Source organism: Athene noctua, chromosome 5, assembly GCF_965140245.1.
Source record: "Athene noctua chromosome 5, bAthNoc1.hap1.1, whole genome shotgun sequence".
NCBI lineage: Eukaryota > Metazoa > Chordata > Aves > Strigiformes > Strigidae > Athene > Athene noctua.
The window spans coordinates 32,292,374-32,313,727 of record NC_134041.1 but is presented as its reverse complement, the minus strand read 5'-3'; the positions used below and the strand labels follow the sequence as shown (position 1 = coordinate 32,313,727).

The following is a 21,354-nucleotide window of genomic DNA, read 5'->3' as shown; positions in this document are numbered from 1 at the left end:
ATCCCAGCTTGCTAAACTGACTGGAAACATCCACGTTACTGGGAAACCATGCAGACCAAAGCAGATGTTGAGGACATGGGAAAAAGGGAATATTTGACTGCCTCCGCAAGCACAGGGCACAAGGCACCCCATCCCCTGGCAGCTAGAGGGTCTGGAGTGACCTGGAGGAGCCCAGGGAGAGGACACAGTGCTCACTCAGACACGAAGGGACTGTTTCATCCAGGAAGACCTCAGGGCAACCTCCTCCAAAACCTGCCATGGCAGCTTAGCACTGCCTGGGTACCAAAACCACTCGCATCCCTGAAATCACCCTACATGACCACAGTGATGGATCAAAAGGGAGGAAACACATGCAATTCAGACCCAGTGTCAGTCCACTGCCTGCTCTGGATTGCAAGTGCAGTGAATTCAACACACAGAGATGCATTCAACTCAAGCCAAATCCCAGGAAAAGGAGGAAAGCCAAGTCTGATCTTCGCATGGCCCAGCACATGTATGTGTGATTGCACAAACATTTTATCCAGCAGCTTCCACAACTGAGCTCTTCTGTGTCACCTTCTCTAGCAGGCTTGAAGGTACGACCACCACCTTGCACCTTCTTCTCTCCATCAATGCATAGGGCCCTTCTCTAGGAACACACTTGGACCACACTCTCTCCCCTTCTCACCCACAACAACATCCATTCCTTAAAGATACATTATTTTTCCAAGACCTTCTGCCTTTTGGATTGTGGAAGCAGCTACTGAGGAAGAAAAAGAATCCCATCCCCTTCCCACACTGCATAGCATGAACGGACTAGGCAAAACTCCAGGGAAGTACAGGGCTTGTGAGATGGACATGGATGATGTGTAGATAATGGTCTAACCATCTTCCACCTTATCCTATGTTTATGGTCCTTCAAGGGAGAGTCTGGACCCCAAACATATGCACAGCATCCAGCAAAACAGGAACCCCACTGTGAGACTCTTAAGTTCTATCATCAAACAAATTAATGAAACTTGCCAGAGAGCCACCTTCCTGGTGACCAACAAGTAATAAGCCTGTTGGTGGGCAGGCCTGCCTGCCTAGCCAATCCAGCTTCTGAGCCTACCTGGGCCCCAGTTCATCTTCACAGCGCCAGGTGAACTCCCCAAAGCTCTCATAGTGCTGGTTGTAGTGGTAAAGGACTCGGTGTAGGCTGGGGGAACCAAGGTCCAGCAGAGTGTTGTAGGCTGTTTGCTGCTCCTTGCCACTGGTGTAGCCATTGAAGAGGTTGTAGATCTTATCTGCTATTTCTGGGCAGAAGGATGGGGTGTATTCAGTGGCATGCAAGGAAAGGCATGAACAAAGCCCACCAGACTAAAGTTCAACTCTAAGGAAACCAAGACCAAAGCCAAGATTTGTCCCCTAGGTTATGAGTTATATCATATCAAGACAAAGTCCCAATGGAGAAGCAACAGAGTAGATGGCATTCCTTGGACTCAGTCTGGGTTAGGTTCCCCTGGTTTGGTCCAGGAAAAGAGACATGTGGTGTCATCAGGTACTGTTTGTGAAATACCATTTATTTATGAGAAGGCACACAACTGGGGTTTCTTGAACACAGCCACCACATACACTACCAGTTGCTTTCTGGGGAGGACAGGGAGGTCTTCTTGGTTATTTTGGTATGTCCTGAATGCCTGCCCCTCCACCCATCTTCCCACCCCTCCATCAGCACAGAGTGCCTCTATGTTTGTTGGAGGAGAGGACGTGTGCCTCCTGCCACCCTCCACACCAGCCCTCAACACCACGTGGCAGTACCTGGGCCAGCATGGGTGAAGAAAATGCTACAGCCAGGTCACGAGATGTGTGGGGGGATGTGCTGGAATGGGGAACTCCCTGTTGCTCATCGCAAGCATCACAGTCCAGCAAATCCCTCCGTCTCACCTTGAGCTTTCACATCATCTACCACAGGGCAGGGGGTCTTGACCGTCACATCACTGGACCTGGAGTGTCTTCCTGTGTTATCAACTCCCCAGAGTGTGAACCTGGCCGAGAAGGAAAAAGGTGAAGCTCTGGACTTCCAAGACCTCATACAAACACAGGCAGCATCAGAGAGAAGCACCACGGACAGAGTGACGGCACTGCCATGGGCATGGCACAGGGGAGGCAACTCACATATAGGTGGTGTCGGGCTCCAGGCAGCGAACAATGAGGGAAATGGTGGAGGATAGTCTGTCGGGTACTTGGGCTGGCATGGCGCAGGGTGACTTGGCACCAGAGATGATGTCATCTACGAAGCTCAGCACCGTCTCTAGGGAGAGAGGGGAGGGCGTGCTGTGGGTGACGACAGGTGTTCCCAGGGCTGTGGAGAGCCACTCAGGTCTGTGCCCCCCTACCACACTGCCTGGTGCTGAGGGGCATCAAGGCTCATGTATGAGGTTGTTGCAGAGATAGACCCATTTCTTCTCCAGCAAGGCTCATTACCATGGCATGGAGCTGCCACTTCTGCACATGGTGGGCAGGGGAGGGGCTGCTTTCTCTTCCACAGGATACTGTATGTGTTGCAGCATCCCCTCCTTGCAAAGAGGGAGACAGAGGCTCTCCTTCAACATCTCCATCCCACCTTCCCCAGAGAGAACCAGTGGAGTCCCCACTCACCTGTCTCCACCTTGGAGTGGTCCATTCTATCAGTGACTTTCTCTTGACGGAGGAGGTAGTCGACGATCTGCACCCCGATGGGGGGCTCCGAGTGCCCCCACTCCAGCACCACCAGTGTGCTGCTGGGCTCGTGAACGGTGGAGAGCCGCAGGCTGGGGGGAAATTCCAGCCAGTCAGCATCTCAGGAGGGCAAGGTCTGCCAGCTGTCCCCACCACACACCCAGGATCACCCTCACCCATATCTATCACCATCTTTCTTCTCCTTTTTGCCTTAAAAAGGCAGCAAAACCACCAAGCTGAGGCAAATGGTATGGGGGAGATGCTGAGGACAACCTCTCTAGACAGTCCCCATAGCTGGTGCAAAAGGCAGCATGAGTGTGTTTGCTAGTGCCACTCTCTTCTGTGCAAGCCACATGCAAATGAACCAGAAAATAGTTGGTTTCTGTAAGGTAGTTTGTAGGGACTGTTTTTGCATTAGTCTATCACAGCAAAAGGGCTGCAAAGCCACCCATGGGAGAGAGCAACCTTGGGAGAGAAGCAACCATCCCTCTCCTACCCCTCCTGGCTCTGGGCATGCTGGTCCAAGGGGTTCCTTCCCTGGGGTTGCTCTACCAGGATGGATCCAACACCAGCTCCCCAGTCCTCAGCTGAATGTAGAAAAGACACTGCATCTCTTCTCTCTCTGCCTGGCTTCCAGGCCCCCATCCACTTGCAAACCTGTCCCATAAAGCCACCCCAGTCCCACCACTTCCTGGCACCACACCACTGGTCATTGTCACCTCCTCCCAGACCCATCGTACCAAGAGGCCAGGCTGGGCATGCATGGAGACCTACATGGGGTGTGGGAGAGGCGCACAGGTGGGCAGCCCGTCAGCCCCGAAAGCACTCGAGTCACAGCGGCACCAGTCCTCAATGACATCCCCGCTACCTGAGCACCACAGTGAGCTCATGGTGGCCTCCTGCAAGAGCTGAGAGAGAGGAGAAGGAGTTGAACACTAGGCAGGTAAGCTTCCATCCCGCCACCACTCAAGTCAGTGTTCATCTTTGGTAGGTTCAGTATGGTCCACCCACCCTGAAGAGCAGGGCCAGCCAGTGAGCAAGGGCTGCCATGGCTTGACATGATGCTACCAGGGCAATCTGCCTGCAAAGACTACCCCAATGCTGTACTGCCACCCCCCATGCCCACCCCACCACTCCCAGCCAGTGGTTTCTCACCCGCTGGGTCTGGTTGTTGGTGACCAGCTCATAGATGGGGGCTGCTTTGGTAACCTCCAGCAGGATGGGCTCAGCTGGCACATCAGGACTGGAGGCAACATGGCAGAGTGGGCAGGAGGAAGGGCAACGTCCACGGCTCTGGCACTCCATCCGCACACCGGCTGCCATGCGCTTGGTGCCTGACTCGGAGAGGCTGGCAATGTACTCGGGGAAAGTGAGCACCTTGGGGTCCCGCTCATGCTCCTCTGACTCATCTGAAGGGGAGTTGCCTGGGGAAGGGGGAAAAGAGGGGCACCAGGGTGGGCTTTAAGCCATCAATAAGAGGATGTGAGGGGCCTAGAGCCCTACCTTCCATCCAGGAGAGAGGCAGTGCTGCCCAGAGACCCGACTCTGTACGCTTAAGAGCTCCCCATTTGTTCTGTAGGGATGAAGTGTTTACTGGTCTTCAGAGGGGAAATCAGGAATGAGAAGTCCACTCTGGCCTCTGCAATCACAGGTCCTTTTGTATCCCCATGCCTCAGCTTCCCCAGCCCCAACCCTTTGTGTGGCACTGGGATAGCTCACCCTTGCAGCAGGTCCCCACGAGAGGGAGCCTCCTTCATGTGGCTGAAGACTCATGAAGGACCTGCCTAGGCACATTCATCCCATGCAGACACCTTGTCAAAACCCCCTGCCAAATCACTCCACTGCATAAGCCCTCTTGGCCCAACAGCATATTTCTTTGCTCGAGTCCCTTGGTTCCCAAGGGCCCCCATCAAAGCTGATGTGACAGAGCATGTTGGAGACCAGAGAGGATGAGTGTCAGACCAGGGTGCAACAGCAACAATTCTCACTCAGTGCACCACCACCATCACCAACACCCCACCCTGCAAAGGTCTGCAGCCAGCAGCACCAAAGAGCTCAGAATGAGAAGGGAAGACTTGCTGGTTCCTCACAATGCCCAGAAAGCTTCCAAGATGGCTACAAAGCCACCAAGCTCCTCTCCAGCCCCTCCACCCCTCCTGCACTCAGTCCCCATGCAAGGGCAGGGATATGGGTAGTAGTTCCCTTTCAGGAGCTGGCTCAAGCCTGGCTCTTCCTGTCTCAGGGCACAATGGAGGTGGGTAAAGTTGCAGTGGGGCAAGGAAATAGGGTCCCTTCCTCAGGACTTAGCTTACAAATGAAGCAAAAGAAAATGGTGAGGTGGAGGCAGATGTGTTCATCAGGACTGCAGACCTCCAGCCAGATGGTGACAAGGCTGAAGGCTTATTTACCCTCTGCTCTGTGCACACAGGGAAATATCTGCAGGTCCCACCATGTCAACCCTGCAACCCAACAGGCTTGGAAATAAAGATTTGAAGCAGGAAAGCATTGCCACGGGCTACCATTTTCCCAGCTCTATGCAAAGAAGCCTGATGCTGGGTGACGCCATGTCCCCACCACACAGGGCAGTGAGCCAGACCCTGCACTTGATGAGCTTTTCTCCAGCTGTCCCACAGCAGGGAGTATTTTGACACAAGGAGAAAAATGCTGGTGCAGCAATCAAGAAGGTAGGATCTGGCCAATACTGTGGTGCCCTGGCTAGTGTCTCCCCACCACTGCAAGCCTTGCTGTGCAGGGGAATGGTGCTTTTCACCCAAAAGCCTATTGAAGGATGTCCCTGCCTCTGCACAAAAGAAAGAGGGTCCCAGAGGGAACACTGGTGATGGTCAAGGCAGGCCAGTGGGGCTGGAGCAAGCCGAAGAATGCTCAGGCAAAGCCTCACCCCTGGGGCAAGCTCAGGTCATTGCCAGCAGAGGCTTAGTACAGGCTGGTTGCTGCAGGGAACTGTGGGAGAGCACGTCCATGGCTCAACAGGAAGATCTTCCCATTACAAGGGTTTGCTGAGAAATGGGCCAGTGCTAGCCTATCATTGAGACTCCTGCAAAGAAAACAAGGCTGTTAAACAAAACCCGGGATACAAGAGCATTGCTTCGCTCCCCCAGGGAGCTGGAAATGGATCGCTTTGGGCTGGCTGTGAATTGCAGCTTAGCAGGCGCTGAGGGAAAGCAAAGGAGCCAAGGAATGATTTGTCTCTTGCAATTTCTCAATCGATATCCAGCTCTTGACGTTTGCAAACAAAACGCAAAGGAGGGAAAGTGGCAGGTGCCAGAGCGAAACCGAAATGTGATATTGTGGGTGGAAAGAGACTGCCAGACCTGAAAAGCCTCCAAGCAGGAAAATCAAAGAGGAGGAAATTACAGCAGAAAAAAAAAGTACTTGCAATCAAGAGATGCTACATCTGGAGAGAGCCCACAGCAAAACAGCAACGGGTCTGTACTGTCGCAGGTGGGCTTGGGAAGAAGTCCAGGCTTCAGGAGGTCTGAGCCCACAGGATCCAGACTCAGGCTCCCAGAGAAGCCTTCCCCACACAAGAGTCCTGGAGAGAAAACAAATGTCTTCACAGCCGAGGCACAGCAAGAGCAGCACTGTAGGCTGGTGCCAACACGGAGAATTCATGATGGAAACGATGCAGCAGTGAGCCCCAAGCTCATGCTGCCTGTGCCCAGGAGCTTCTGGGCAGGGGGCAGCAAACCAAGGTCACCTAAAAAGCAGCAGCTCCACTTGGCATCTCCCATGTCCAGGTTTGGGAGCTGGCTCTGGCTTGTCCCCCTAGCCTGGACGGTAGAACTCAGTGTCCCCAGCACAGGCAGCAAAACGCCTGTGGGCAGCTTTGCAAAGACCAGTACAAGAGATGTTGTGGTTCTGATGACATCTAGAAGCAGGCGGGCGTTAGGCTGCCTCTGCTTTTGGAAATTTTGGATCCAAACCAGACATTGCCTCTCTGCAAAGCCCCTTTCACCAGAGATCTGTCACAACTTGCTGCATTGAGAGCACTGGAAGGGGATGCAGCAGTGCTGGATGCCCTCTGCACCATGGTGAACCTCCCAGTTCATATCTAGTTTCCAGATACTAAAACACAATGCTGACATCCCGGAAGAAGGAAACACCTTAGAAGGAGAAAAGTCTGGCCGCAGGATGCAAGTGGAAGAGAGCAGATATGGCAGAGACAAAAGGAAGGAAGGAGCAGGATTAAAGACAAATAACAATTAAATCCAGAATCAGGCAGGATGGCTTGGTGGGATTAGTGCATTTGTCTTTCGTCTCCCTGGGGATGTGGGTATTTATCTTCATTTCTGGCCTGGACTAATGCCTGCTGCCATGCATGGGAGTCCTTCAGCTGGCTTCAAAGGGTGTGAGAGTGAGGTGTAAATAAGAGGATGAGATGGGATGCAGCCCTGACATGGACTGTGCACTTTCCTGGCTATGCAGAAAGCAAACTCAACTTCCTCCTCCCATAGGGTAGCTGTAGGGACCCTTCCTAGGGACGAGCAGGGCTCCTACCTTTGCTGATGTCCTCATACTCCAGCCAGAGCTGCCGCTGGACCTGCCTATTGGGATACCAGATGGAGCAGGACTCCTCAAAGCCATACACTGCCTCCTGGATGTAGTGGTTGCCAAACTGGTCCAGCAGCGCCACGAAATCTCCACGGGAGGTGGCCCCATCCAGAGAGTGGAGTGCGTTGCTGAAGGCTGGGGAGGAGATTAGAGGAGATGCTCAGATCCCAGAGGACCCCAAGCCTTTGGCACCTCCCTACATGCTTGCGATGGGCAACCAACCTCTGAATCCATCACCTGCCAGAAGGCGGTGTGTCCTCTCACCACCCCTTTTTTCCTTCCTCCCCCCTGTCCCGCATGCTTACACTGGGAGATGGTCAGCTGGTTGAGCCGAACGTGGTACATGACGGACTTCACCTTCCAGTGCTGCAAGAGGGGGTACCCAGACACCTCACTGAAGTTCACCATCCCTGCCAGAGAAAGGACAGGGGGACTCAGTGCTGCTGCCCAGGGGTGCCTCACCATGGGGGTGGCTGCAGCCCCTTGTGCCATGCCCTGGGGCAATATAGCCAGTGGGGTGGGAAGAAACCGGGAGAAAGGACTGTGCACACACCATGTCCACCCAGGGAGACGTCAAGGTGTTAAGAGCTGCAGGTCAGCTGTTCCCTAGTAATTAAAATCATGGCTTTGAAGGGGAACACATGGGCTCGTTTCATCCTGCCATCCGGGGCTCTGTGTTGGAAGATAATGAGCCTCCTGCATCCCCTCCTGCTTCCTTCCCCGCGTCCGCTACCAAGACGTACCCAGGTGTGCTAATTATCTCACTAATGAGAGTTGCGCTTTTTAATGAGCTGTTTGCAGGCCTGGGAATGGTCACCGTCATGCCACGTGTGCCCAAGTGTGGACAGACAAGAGGCTTTGGGTCCCCTTTGGCCAGGACTGAGCAGAGCAGGACACACACGTCTGGAAGAAAATTGCATGCCTGTCAATGCTCATGCTCCCTTGGGACATTATGGCAATGCAGGGGTTGAGCGGTACCCGAGGTTTCTACTTCTCCAGGAAAAGACACCTTGTTCTCCAGCCATTGAACTGCGTGTTATGGGAGACAGAAATTCATGGAGTCCAGGGCTGGGCAGCCACTTCATCCTGCCCAAGGCACAAGCCATGGCACACGGCAGTGCAGCTTCCATGAGCAGAGGGACAGAGAGGCCACCGAGCCTTGGACAAAGCCCCAGAAAGGGAATTGAAGGGTGCTCATGGTTTTGACTTTGGGGAGTGGAACATCCCTCAGTTTGCTGTAGCAGGATGCTGGGACCCAGCCACTTGCTCCCTCGCAGCACTGCTGCCATACAGTCAACACGGCACGTCTCCGCTCGGCAGCAAAGTGGCAAACACTGCTGCTAAACAGCCACACAGTAGGAGTTCAGGAGGATAACAACGGGCATCCCCCCCCTGTAACAAGAAATGAAGGCATGAGGATATGGAGGATAAGATCCTTTGCCTTCCAGTGCCTCTCCCTTCAGTGCTGGCTGATACCAACAGCTTCAAAGCCTTGCTCTTCCCTTCAAGTGTTTATGCAAAAAAAGCCCTTCCTTACTCAGCAGCTCTGCCTCTCATGTATTCACAGTAATATCCAGATCTGCTTACTGACAAGCAGAGATTTTACTTCTTTTCTTTTTTTTTTTTTTTTATTTTTATTTTTTTCTTAATCAGCCACAGAGAGCCAGTAGAGCAGTGGGAAATGAACAGGATAATTTACTGGCTTCTGCCTCCCTGGCATCATTGCCAGCAGAATCCCAGCCCCACCAACCCCGTCATGATGCTGAAGCTGTGATGGTGCCACCTTCACTACATCCGCGTAACCATGTCAATGCAGTGGGGAGTACAGCAGAGCTTCTCTGGGAGGCAGGTGTCCTCCAGCACCTCCAGGTGGGGTTGAGTATCCCCGTGGCTGCAGGGATGACCCAAGGGAAGCTCAGCACCCTCTTCTGTGTCTGCATCTGCCCTCACACACCTACATTGCCATGCACCCCGTCAGGGCAGCCAGCACCCATCGGACCCTGCATGCAGCCCATGGATGCTCCCCAAAACCCTCCTGGGACCTCTGCCAAATAGGGTGAATTCATAAGGTCCTGTATGAGACCACCCTGCAGAGACCTTTGACAACACCTTGTTATCCACATCACTGATTTAGTAGCTGCCCAGGGTCCTCAGCCACTTCAGCCAACAGCAACAAGCACTGAGTAAACAAAGGCTATTTAAGGGTGCTGGCAACTTGGTGGAAGAAAGGTAAAACCTTGAAGGTTGTCTAGGAATCCGTGATAACCCTGTCACTCATGGCCCACAATGATCTGGCAGGACAAACTAAAATATTTTGGTTTGGCTGCAGCAGGTTTTGAATGCTTCACTATGTCAGCAAAGGGTTTCTGATTTAGAAATCAAATGAAAGGTGTTTGAAACCTTTTTTTGCCTTGAATAAAAAAAATTCCTTTTTTCAAATTATCTCAAATACCCAATGGATGCTTGAGCTTTTAAACCACATAACTAATTTATAGCCTCTCCCTCTCCATTTTTAAAGTCTTCCTCTTACCACTGCTGCTGCTGCAGGTGAGTGCAGGATGCTAAAACCAGATTAGACATATCCCATGGTAGATATATCCTCTGAGAGGTATAGGTGCTGAAGCCAGGTATGCTGGAAGCTGCCCCACTGAGAGAAGCGCTGTCCGGCCAGACACACTCACCGGTGAGGAACTCCGGGTCAGGCATGGGGTCGGAGAGCTCCTCTTGGCACTGGTTCTCCAGAGGCACCGTGGCCACAACCAGCCCATCCGGCAGCTGCTGCTCCAGGCCCCGAGCAAAGTTGTTCTGCCTGGAATTTAATTGCAGAAAGTGCAGGGCTGGAGGACATGGGAACTGCCTGGAATCATCCCCACCAGCTGGTGACCCATCCCAAAAAGCTACCCAGCGCCAAGCCTTTCCTTTGGGCATGGGTTACAATGATGTCCACTCTTGATGGAAAGCTTCAGATGCACCCTCCTCACCAGCCTGCAAAGCTTGGCCAGACATGTATGGATCAGGCAGTCTGTGAAGGTCCAGACCCAGGTTGCTTCCAATGACACCTTCTCAGAGAGGACAGCAAGGTCTCACCCTGCTGGGGTCACCTCCCCACATCCCCAACTCACCTGAATGTCCCTTTGAGCACCTGCCCCGTGGCCACCTCTTTGGAGTGGTTGTTGTAACCGTAGAAGATCTCTCCGAAGAGTGTCTGGTTCATGAGCAGCTCACGGGGCTCACCACAGTCCCCTGCCTCAGGGCATGACTCCGAGATGAGCTGGCATGACCGCCCGTCTGTGCCCAGCTTGTAGTCCTCAATGCACCTGGGAAGCCAGCACAGGGTCCACCATCAGCTGCGGTCCCCACTGCACCAAGGGCCACCAGGCCACCTCAGAAGGGACACAAGGAATGGAAGAGACCTCCCTCTCAATCCAGCTACGAGCTCAGGGTGGCAGCGGCAAGGTACAGCAGTACCTCGGGAGTGTCCTTGTGGCCACGGCAGTGATGGGGCACTCACCCACAGAACATGAGGATGTTGTAGAGCAGGGGCTCCTCAGGCAGGGGGACCATCTGCTGCAGGCACAGCTGCTCACAGCCCCCATTGAAGCCATCTGAGCAGTCCACACCAATGTGACGGTCGTAGCAGCCCGTGCCATCCTTCATGGGGCTCAGTCCTGACGGGCACTGGTGGAGCAGAAGAAAGAGGTGAAGACCCCAGGGTAGAAATCTGGCCCAGGGGTGTGAGCTGAAGGTGAGGGCTCCAGTGCTGCTCTCCATTGGAAACTGCAGCCTGAGTGATGCTTGAGGGCTGCAGGACGGATGGTGACAACACCACCCATGGCTGCAGATATTCCTCCCGCCTCCTCTGCCTCCAGGGAGTGGAGCCCCTGGGGTCAGAGCCCCCCAAGCCATTCCCAGGCCATTCGCAGGTAATGGGCTGGCCTCAACCCTGCTCTGGTAGGTGCAGGGTGGCACACAGCTCCAGTGACCACCAAAGCAATAATGCCCTTTCCAAATCCACTGGCTGCCCCATGCTCACAGCCTCCCCACAGCAGGGTGGCCCAGCCCCACAAACCCCTCTGGTTTGGGGCACACACTTTCTCTGCACAGCAAAGCAGCTGGTGTGGTGACAGGGGACATGTCTGAGTGACATGGGACCTCCCACAGAGCCAGCAAGCAGACAGGCTCTCACTCCCTCGTGTATGTGTGTGCAGCAAGGTCAGGGATGGAGGAGATGCCAGTCCAAAAACATCTCTTCTGCTGCAAAACCAACACCAAAAGGAAGGAGGGAAGGAAGGAAGGAAGGAAGGAAGGAAGGAAGGAAGGAAGGAAGGAAGGAAGGAAGGAAGGAAGGAAGGAAGGAAGGAAGGAAGGAAGGAAGGAAGGAAGGAGGGAAGGAAGGGGAAGGAAGGAGGGAAGGAAGGGGAAGGAAGGAAGGAGGGAAGGAAGGAAGGAAGGAAGGAAGGAAGGAAGGAAGGAAGGAAGGAAGGAAGGAAGGAAGGAAGGAAGGAAGGGTGCAGTACTTCCCCCTGCACCTTCCCCCTCTTTCCTCAGACCGAAGGAGATTTGCAGGTCCCCGGAGGGACCACACACCACGCAGCCCGTCGAGTCCAGCTTGCGGTCCGAGATGCAGCGGAAGTTCTTGCTGCAGCCCCCGTTGTCCCGGGAACAGTCACGGACAGGGCCAAAGGAGTCAAGGAGGACCTCTAGGCTGTCGAAGGAGGAGGAGGTCATCAGCTCTTCCCTGCGAGGAGGAGGAGGAGGAGATGTGTCACTGCTTCAACGAGACGTTGGAAATGCGTGCATGACCACAGCTGCCATGTGGGTTTTTCTGGAGCTCAGGTTTCCCTTGGTCTGACAGTGAACTAAACAGCAGCCAAGCTTTTAGAGGGATGCAGGAGCTACTGAGACGATGAGAGCTACCTCTGAAAGCTCAGCTTTGAGGCCACTAAAGAGAGGCAGGTTAATGGAGGTACTAATCTCCACCTGCAAAATATGGGGCAGAGGTCCCAGCTCTCATTACCCCCACATGCTCTGAGTTGGTCTTCTCATTCCAGTGACACACTACCAGTTTGAGTGAGGAAATGCCTCCTAAACACCCCTGCCCTACCATCTCACCTACCTGACCTCCACTGCGTCCTCCATCACCGTCATGTCGGTCTTGCACTTGGCTGAGGGGTTGATGGCCAGCTCAGCTGGTGGGATGACGAAGCTCTTGCTCAGTGGCAGCCACATGCCTTCTCCCAGGGTGTAGGTGAACCTGTCAGGGAGAGCAGCAAAGGCTTGCATGGAGGGAAACCCTGACTCCCGAGGGCTACCTCTACCCAAAACCAAGCCCTTGGACCTCTCCCATGCCCTGCAGGGATGCCAGCCTGAGCAAAGGCAGATGGGCAGGGTAAAGTGGGGTGGCTCCTCCAAATGCACTTGAATAAACCAAAAAAAGCACATGTAATTTAGGTAATTTTTTTTAAAAAAGGCATTTCCCTTTTCAGTAGAAATCCTCCTTCAGAGCCTAAACCTCACTCTCATAAATGAAGAGGAGGAACTGACTGCTGGGCATCCAGCATCCCATACCGCAGCTGTAGTAGGACCTTAGTAGCCATGCTCACGTGTCCCCAGGAGGTGGCACAGGACAGCCATGCTCAGCCCTGCCAGCTGGGGTACCAGCCTGCCCATGTGCCCTGAGGCATATTTTTGAGCCTCAAAATGTGCTGACCAGGTTGCCTTTACTGCTTACCGAAAAATCTTGTCAGATGGCTGCTCGCCCAGCACCAAGTCGAAGCCACGCTGGAAGATGGTGTATGGCCAAGGCCTGGAAGAGAAATCCAGGAACATCACACCAGCATTGCGCCCTCACTGCCGCTCACAGGCCAAAATGCTTCACAGTTGTGCAGAGCTGTCCTGGGATGAGACAGCTCAAACCAAGACAGGACAAGGTGATGAAAAAGCCCCACATCCAAGGTCCTAATTTTCGGGTTCCTACAACATCAGATCCTCTCCCCAGCCCCAGTAGGTCAGTGGTGTATCACGTCCTTTATTTTGGGGTACAGTGCGCTTCAGTCCCTCCCCCCGTATCTGTGAGCCTCATGATTCTGCACACTCACATACGTACCGCCTGGCCAGCTTCTGTTTTAGGGATTTGTATCACAGCCATCGAATTGCAAAACAAAAACCAAAATACAGCTGAACCCCCTCTCTCCAAGACTTTTGTAAGGGAGCACATCGGGTCCAGGGCTGCAGCTTCATGATCTGCCTTGGTATTCACTGTTTCTGGAGGGGAGCTCAAGAAGTCTCAGCCCCCATGGGACTTTGCAAAGCGGTCTGAAAGACGAGCTGGAAGTTTGGAGCCAAGCAGGAGGCTGGAGATCTGATGCCCCCATCTTCTTCATCCCTGCTGCCCTGGATAGCCACGGTGATGTGCAACCATGATTCAGTGGCCAGCGCCCTTCAGTGGGACACTCACAACCACACCACCTTGGGACACACATCTCCAGCAGCACAGTACCACTGGCAGAGCATCACTTGCAGAGGAAGGCTGACAAGGCAGAGGAGGGGAGGCACAGAGACCCAACTGCAGTGTATTTTGAATCAGGCAACGCGAACCCCAGTCCCAAAACCTAAAGCTCCAAATCCCCTTTGCAAGAGCTGGGGAGAGAAAGAGATTTTCCATCCCATCGCATTGCTGCTGTTAAAATTCAGGGTGAGAGTATCAGGTGCCGCCAACAAGCCTGGGGATTTTCTCCAGAGGCAATTACAGCCCTCCTGCACAAGCAGTTTAATTTCTAATCTGAAGTTATTTCAGCAAGGACAAAAAAATAATAAATAAAAATCCTGATTGCAGGATTACAGCATGCTGTTTCATTTCCTCACCAGGATACAATGCCATTTTCCCACCCGGTTGGCTGGGAGCAGGGGATTATATTCAGCCCACAGATCGGATTGCCCTGAATGAGGTCAGCTTCGGCCGGAAGGCGATGTGCTCCTTGCAAGTCCCCAAAGCCTTGAATGCTTTGCGCCTCCGCCTTCCAGTGCTCCTGCAGATGGGCTTTATTCTTGCTTCTCATGAGCACGCCCGCAAGGAACAAAAGCAGAGGCAAGGTATTGTTCCCCATCGACTCGGGTGGAAAAGCGGTTATGAAGAGCCATTCTTGGCTTGCAGTGGAGCTCAGTGCCAGGGCAGAGACTGCAGAAGCGCGGTGACTGCCAGGCCTCTGCCAGACAGCACATCTGGCAGCCCGTGGATGCCAACGTGCCTAGAAAGTGCAGCCAGTGCGCTTGGACCTGCCTGGGAGACGGAAATCAGCACCCAGGCCATGTTGTGTTCACCTAGGGTGCAATTTCCAACTGTCACTAAAATTCGTGTGATGATGGCTTTGTGCTGGGGAAGAGGTTTCCATGGTCCAGAAAGGAACCATGTGGCATCTCCCCAGATTTCCCCACTTTGCCTCTACTTGGGGTCAAAATAGGCCCATTAAAAGGAATGTTCATCTTTAGCTACATGCCTACATGGCAGAGGACAACCTGCCGTGCACCAAAGAGTCTGCAAGGACATGGTAAAGGTACTGTGCAGATAAGCCCTGAGATGGTCTCCATATAAGACCTCCAGCTCAGCAAGAGGCACACTATCCATCCTCATCTCTAAGGAAGCTCTCCAGGAGCTCAGCGCTGACATTTCCACCCATGCACCCTTGCTGACTTGTGTATTCTGCTGCAGAGAATGGGGCAAGATCTCCTCCCCAGGCACAACCCACCTCCTCCATTGCTGCCTTTTTCCCCCTGTGCTTCTGCCATTGTTTCATCCCCTCCTTCCTCTCCCATGCACGCAAGCATGTGCCCACATAGCTGTCTCCCTCCCTGCTTCCTGTGATAACTGGAGACACCTCGCTGCTCTAGCTTTTGTTGCTCTTGTCAGGTATTTTGGTTGCATGGTCTTCAGAGCTCACAAAGGGGAACTGATCAGAAGCAGCTCTGTGCCTGATCACATTGGATTAAATGGGAGAGAAATGACAGCTCTCAGCTCCCTGCAAGCCTTGGCACCCAGGTAAGCATCTGAAACAACAAAACAGGGGATCACCAGGGCAGCTGAGAACCAGCAAACTCCCCACACTCAGTCAGCAAGTTCTCACAGTCAAAGCACTGCCTGTGCACCCCCAGGACAATCTTCAGGCCTCTTTGCTTTTTCCAGCTGGCCCATCAGCTAAGCTTTGCTCCAGAACTGGTCTTGAGTGGAAGTTCCTGAAATGCCTGCTAAGCTCTCCAGACCTGGTGCTGCTGCTGGTGCTCTGACCCACCTCGACAGGATCCCAGCCACACTTGAATTGCAGCCCCAAGGGGACAAGGCCAGACCAACTTCTAGCATCAAAAACTGCTCTTGCCGGTGCTTGCTCCCTGCAAAGCTCTCCTAGACAAGATGGGTGGGATGAATTAAAGCCTGGTGCCTGCAGGATGTGACCACAATGAGCTAACCTGGAGCAGCTGGTTTGAGGGGAGCTGGCAGAGAGGTTGAAGGGTCTTTACAGAAGGCACTGAGAAGTCACTGCATGTGAGCATGGCAGAAATGCCCCTGGAGGAGAAGGTGGTCGGCTGTTATGCACTGAAATACGTGAAATCACGTCTGGTTCCCTGACCCCTGTGCTCCTGGGGATTTCCACCCAGCGAGCGGCATGAGGATGGCCATGCCAAACCCCATTGTGGCACCAGAGCACCAGCTCCAAGTCTGCTGGGAGCAAGTGGTGAGGACAAAGGTTGTCACCACATCCCTTCACTGGCAGCTCAGGAATTCAAGCCCATGGTGAACAGACCAGAAGCACCCCCACAGCACCTGCACCCCTCTGGCAGCCCCAGAACCCACTCCCCACAATGATCAAAATGGGGACCCATGACGACCCAACACCACCCTGATGGGGAGTGAGCAGAGAGCAGATATGACACGAGGACCAAGCTGCCAACTTCTTCCAGCGGTGATGCCCATCCCGGCTCCTCCTCAACTTTGCTTTGCTTCGCAATGGCTTTGCTCAGGCTTCAGCTGCCGATGCTTCTCCTCTTCCCACCTCCCCACCCCCTGCCATCCCTTCCAAGCAGCTCTTTATTAAAAATGCTAATGATGGCACTTTCTCCCTGGGCTGCCCATAAATCTGCAAGGAGAATGGGGTGGGAGGAGGAGGCGGATGGGTGGTTTGGTGAAAGGATCTGTAAGAAAGAGGAACTTTTTATCTGGCCGTCCTTCAAGCTCACAAAGCCAAGGCACACAGCAGGGGATTGAGAGAGGCAGAGGGGAAAAAAGATAGAGAAATGGGTGGAAAGAAATGAGAAAAAGAGAAAAAAATACTTTAAGCAGGAAAAGTGTCACTTCAGCATGTCCCCGGCTCTTCTGTGGGGTGGGGAGTGGATGGTGTATGGGGATGGGATAGGAAGAGCAGAAGCACAACCAGGTAGGGGGATAACTGTGTGTGGAAGAGAAGAAGAACCACAGGGAGGGGAGGTGGGTGCACAGAGCACAGGCTGTTGCTCTAATTTGGGTCCCGTGCTGGAAAAAATGACTGCAAGGCTGCAGGGTGGAGAAAAGGGTAAATTGCCCTGCGTGGGAGGGTGGTTGAGGTGGCCCCTGCCTGCCAACTGCTAGAAGAGGATGAGAGTGCTCAGACAGACGTGTTCGCCAAATTGCCTTTAACTGGCCTAAAACCTCCCCATGCCAGGGTGAAGCCCATTATAAGTCAAAAGAGCACGTTGATAAAGACCCTTTAAATGCAGACTATCTTAAATCTCATTGGAGTGTCCGAAAACAGCACCCAGGCAAGAACAGCATGTGGGGATAGGAAAGCCACAGGCCATTGCATGGCTGAGATGAAGAAGTACAAATGTGAGCAGGTAACAGTTTATTAACTAAAGGCAGAATGAGCTTATCTGACTTTGGTCAAGTCATACTATGAAGTACCCACAGGAATTTGGTTTGACCAGCAAAGATGAGGCAGGGTTGGTTGGATTGCTGGAAACTGCATCCTACCCAGGAAATGTTAGAGTAAGAGCCGAAAAGCAGCTAATTAACAATCCATATCAAAGTGGGAAGACAGACTGTGAACACACAAACAGCACCAGCCAGATTTGTTTAAAACAGCTGAAGAGCAGCACAAAAAAAGGAGCTGATCAAATGTATCTGCTACCCATGATCAAAAAGAATTTTCTTTTTTAAAAACTGATGAAGATTTAGGGACCGGATGCGTTGGTGAAAGATGTACCACAAGGGCATGGATCTCAGCATGGTACCCAAAATACATACAACACACAAAGCCTCACTGCCATCGCCAATAAAGTTCAAAGATGAGCTCACCCTCCTGAGAAAAATTAGAGGCTGCTGAATGAACAGACACCAACTCAACTTGTAATCACTGTAAATAAAAACAAACCAATGGCAAGCCTATCTAAACCAAAGGGCTGAAATGAATTTTCAGGGAAAAACACCACCCTAGGAAAACAGAAAAGGTCATAGCCAGGCCACGTTGCTCCCAAGAGTGTTGAGGGATTTGGCAAAGCCCCCAGGTCCTACTTTGCTGATTTACTCTTTGCTAAGAGATGATGGTGCCTTCTCCAGGGACTGACTTGCCACCTGGTTTGTGCTACCCACAGCTGCAGCACATTGCTCCAATATTGGAGGAGTTAGGAGCATATTAGACAAACAACGGTAAGAAACAATTGAGGCATAGTTGATCTCGCCTTGGGATCAGGGGAGGGAGTAGAGGGTTTGAAGACATCTTTCAGGTGAGTCTGTGGGAAACCTTGTTAGGCTAGAGCTGGGAGTGAGCTGATGAGTTCAACCAAAAGACAACTTGGCTTGGCAGCTCAACCTCCACCCCAAAAAATGTAAATACCAGGTATAAAGTTATAAGTTATTCAGTTAAACAGGCTCTGACAAGATGGTTCTGCTGGTCCAAAGACAGTTCATCACAGTCACGGCCATGTGGAGGCCAAAGGTTCACAGGGGACACCTTGGACCGGAAGAAGAGACCTCTACCATCACAAGCCCTTTCAGGCAGAGCTGCACCAAGCAGCACCTGAACATTAGGGACAGATCACAGCACAGAAAAAAAAAATCCTCATTAAATATCAAGATGAACTTGGCATCACAATGCTTAGTGTGGACACGCTTTCAAGAGCCCCTATAAATAGTGGAAGCTGCAGGCAGGGATGGTTAACTGTGGTTAAGTGTGGTTTCAGCTGCTACAATTTTTTGAAACAAAAATCTGACAAGTTCAAGGAAGAAACACAAAATTACCCCGGTTTCAAACAGTCAAGAGAGGAACTCTTAAAGGGTGGTGCTGAAAAAGCCCCAACACTGCAGTGGCAGAGCCTCCTTGAGAGCCCAGAGAAGAGCAGAAGGACTTTGATGGCCCCACCATGATCTAGGGCTGTGTTGCACCTTGGGGAAAGAAAGAGATCTGCTGGGTTTCTCTGCCTCAAACAGAAAATTATGTTGGAAATGCTGCATATAATTTGTCATAGGCAACTTTGGTATGTAACAAGAGACCCAAGACAACATATAACCTGGCCAGGTATGAATAGTGCTGCAGGAGGAAAGGCAAAGGCTCAAGCATGAGCTCCCAAGGGGACATTGAGGTGGAGCTGGGTCTGAAAACAGGCCCCAAATCCCCTGGAGGAATGGAGTGGGTCCAGAGCACCTTTCAGGTTGGCATTGCTGAGATAAAAGCCAAGTCCGGAGTGGCGAACAGGTCCAGAGGGCCACAGGAATGGGTTTGTCCTTCCTGCCCTTGGCTTCTCTCCTGCTTGTTACCACCTATAGTTTTTCCCAATTCACCTGAAAGTAGCTTTTTCTCCACTTTGCTTTTAGACGGTGGAGCAGCTAAATCTGGAAAAAGCTAAAGAGCAATATGCATGGGAGGAAAAGTGTGAAGCTGCAGTCCCATGCCCAGGAGCAAAGGAAAAGCAGAAAGGAAGGAAACAAATGCTTCCCCACCTGTGCTTATCCATTTTCACTACCTGCCTCCATGGATAAAGCCTTCTTGCTTTTCCCAAGGTGGTGGGTCCAGCACACTGCTGGTAGCTCTGACCAAGGCACAGGCTGGAACCCAAGTCATGCATGGTCATGGGTGGCCATGGGCTCTTTCCAACCCACTGTGAGACACTCCTAAACCCAATACATCCCAAAATGAGCAAGTCCTTGGCAGACGGAATACTCTGTTCCACGCCTCAGTCCCCATCACTTAATGTTTCTTATTAGATGGGCACAGAGGAGCTGGGTACATCCCTGTCAGACACTTGACTTCCTGGGGAGAACAGGGCAGGGAGCTGTATTTCTGCCTGTGTTTTCCCACCCCAGCAGTGGTACCCCACAGTGGTCTGAGGACATGGACCACACCACTCAGCACATCCTCAGCACGGGGCCACCTGTCTCATGAGTATCACCCTGTCCCCAGCCTGCCTGAAGGCACCCACAACAATGGCCGCCCTTGTCTCCCACAGCCAGTGCTCCGCACTGGATTTAATTGCTAAATTGCTTTTAAAATGAAAAACCACAGAGAGGGGGTTGGAGACAAAGCAGCAATGCTCTCCCCGGGCCCCAGTTCAAAGGGACACAGCCAGGACTTGCCAGCACCAGCAGCCTCCTGCGGCTGCCATCCTCCTGCACAGCAGCACAGCAGGGGTGTCGCCAAACTCAGCCTTTGATGATTTTCTCTTCCTGCTGTGAAGACTAATGACTTCAGAGAGAGCGTCCTGGCACAGACGGGGCTGCTGCAGATCCAGCAGTGGCACAGTTAGACAAGGGCAGGAAAAAAGAGGTTCCAGTACATGTGGGGCTTCTGGTTTTGGGGGTGTCTTGGCTTTCTGCACACTACCTCCAGCCATTCCTGGAAGTACCCATCTGCATGTCAGAGACCCATAAGTGTTAAGGACCAGATGGAGTATCCCCTAGAGGGTCACAGAGAGATGGGAACATTTGGGATACCCCTCCAAATTGCTGCCAAAGCATCAGAAAGATTTCCCTTTGCACTTCCAGGGGTGTAAAGCTGTGGAGCAGAGGGCAACTGATATGTTCCCTCAGGCTTTGGCATCAAAGCTTCTAATTTGCCAATTTTCAATGGGGTGTCCCCATCCTGCCGACTCTCTCCTCTGCCGGGGACCACAGCCCAACCCTCTGATACCTCACACACCCAAACCAAAAGTCCCATGAAGTGCAGAATCCCAAGGAGAGTGCCCACAAGGGGAAGAGGAGCAGCCTCCATCTTCTCCAGGCTGTGTTTACTCTGAAACCTAGCAATGGCCTCTATACATCATCTCTGATTATTTCAGAGAACAGAAATCCTCGTCTCCCACAGACCTGCTGCAGAGCCCAGCCATGTGCTGACCTTACAATTCACCAAGATGCCTCTAACTCTCATCCAAGAGGATCTGCCACATCCCTGCTACACTGCCATTGAAGCCCAGCAGCTCGTGCAAGGACAGTCCAAGCTTGAGCATGATGTGACAGGCACACTCACCCCTGGTTTGTTCCCCACTCATTCCGGATGCAGAGGTGCTTATGCACAGGGTCCTTCATGTAACCTTCGTAGCAGAGACACTCACCTACAGAGAGAGGAGGGGACATGAGGGACGTTGGAGGACAAGGCTTTCCAGGTATTTCCCTGCTGAACCCAGCCTGCAGCCATCCCAGCCACCCAGCAGCTCCATTCTCACATGTGGATCAAGGTGAGAAAGCATCTATCCACCAAACTCAGGTTGAGCAGGCAGGGGTGGGCTCCCAACCCACCCCAGCTGCCTGACCACCTACCAGTCTCAGGGTCACACTGATGCTCGCAGGGGTCAAGGAGGCGCCGGGCGCAGAGGTCCAGGGCCCAGGGCCCGCTGGAGTTTTGTTGGGAGAAGAGGATGACCTGCGCCGGGTTCAGCCAGTCACTGGCATCCAGCTGGCTCCCCTCCAGCAGGATGAACCGGCTCCCTGTCACCGAGAGGGCAGTCAGTGGTGATGATCTGCTGCTGTCCCTTCCATCCCATGATGGTCCCCTGCATCCCATAATGGACTTCTACATCCTGTGATAGTCACCTCCATCTTGTGATGATCCTGTACATCCTCTCCATCCCAAGACAGTGGCCTTTGCC

The 21,354-nt window shown here is 52.8% G+C and overlaps 1 protein-coding gene across 3 annotated transcripts in view; it reads right to left on the bottom strand.

Moving 5' to 3' along the window:
* Positions 1-21,354, bottom strand: part of ASTN1 (astrotactin 1) — a 57,114-nt gene that overhangs the window by 8,065 nt on the left and 27,695 nt on the right. For 2 of the 3 annotated variants that reach the window (XM_074906981.1, XM_074906982.1), the window contains exons 7-22: positions 21,026-21,193; positions 20,736-20,820; positions 12,983-13,057; positions 12,368-12,505; positions 11,839-11,989; positions 10,763-10,929; positions 10,374-10,568; positions 9,933-10,060; positions 7,557-7,661; positions 7,198-7,386; positions 3,835-4,103; positions 3,454-3,587; positions 2,620-2,771; positions 2,137-2,272; positions 1,906-2,006; positions 1,091-1,274 (exon numbers count right to left, since the gene is read on the bottom strand). In XM_074906981.1, coding sequence (XP_074763082.1) covers positions 1,091-1,274; positions 1,906-2,006; positions 2,137-2,272; positions 2,620-2,771; positions 3,454-3,587; positions 3,835-4,103; positions 7,198-7,386; positions 7,557-7,661; positions 9,933-10,060; positions 10,374-10,568; positions 10,763-10,929; positions 11,839-11,989; positions 12,368-12,505; positions 12,983-13,057; positions 20,736-20,820; positions 21,026-21,193 — 2,377 coding nt within the window. Of the gene's footprint in view, positions 1-1,090; positions 1,275-1,905; positions 2,007-2,136; positions 2,273-2,619; positions 2,772-3,453; positions 3,588-3,834; positions 4,104-7,197; positions 7,387-7,556; positions 7,662-9,932; positions 10,061-10,373; positions 10,569-10,762; positions 10,930-11,838; positions 11,990-12,367; positions 12,506-12,982; positions 13,058-20,735; positions 20,821-21,004; positions 21,194-21,354 lie in introns of all 3 variants that reach the window. The other variant, XM_074906980.1, reaches the window with a different exon arrangement.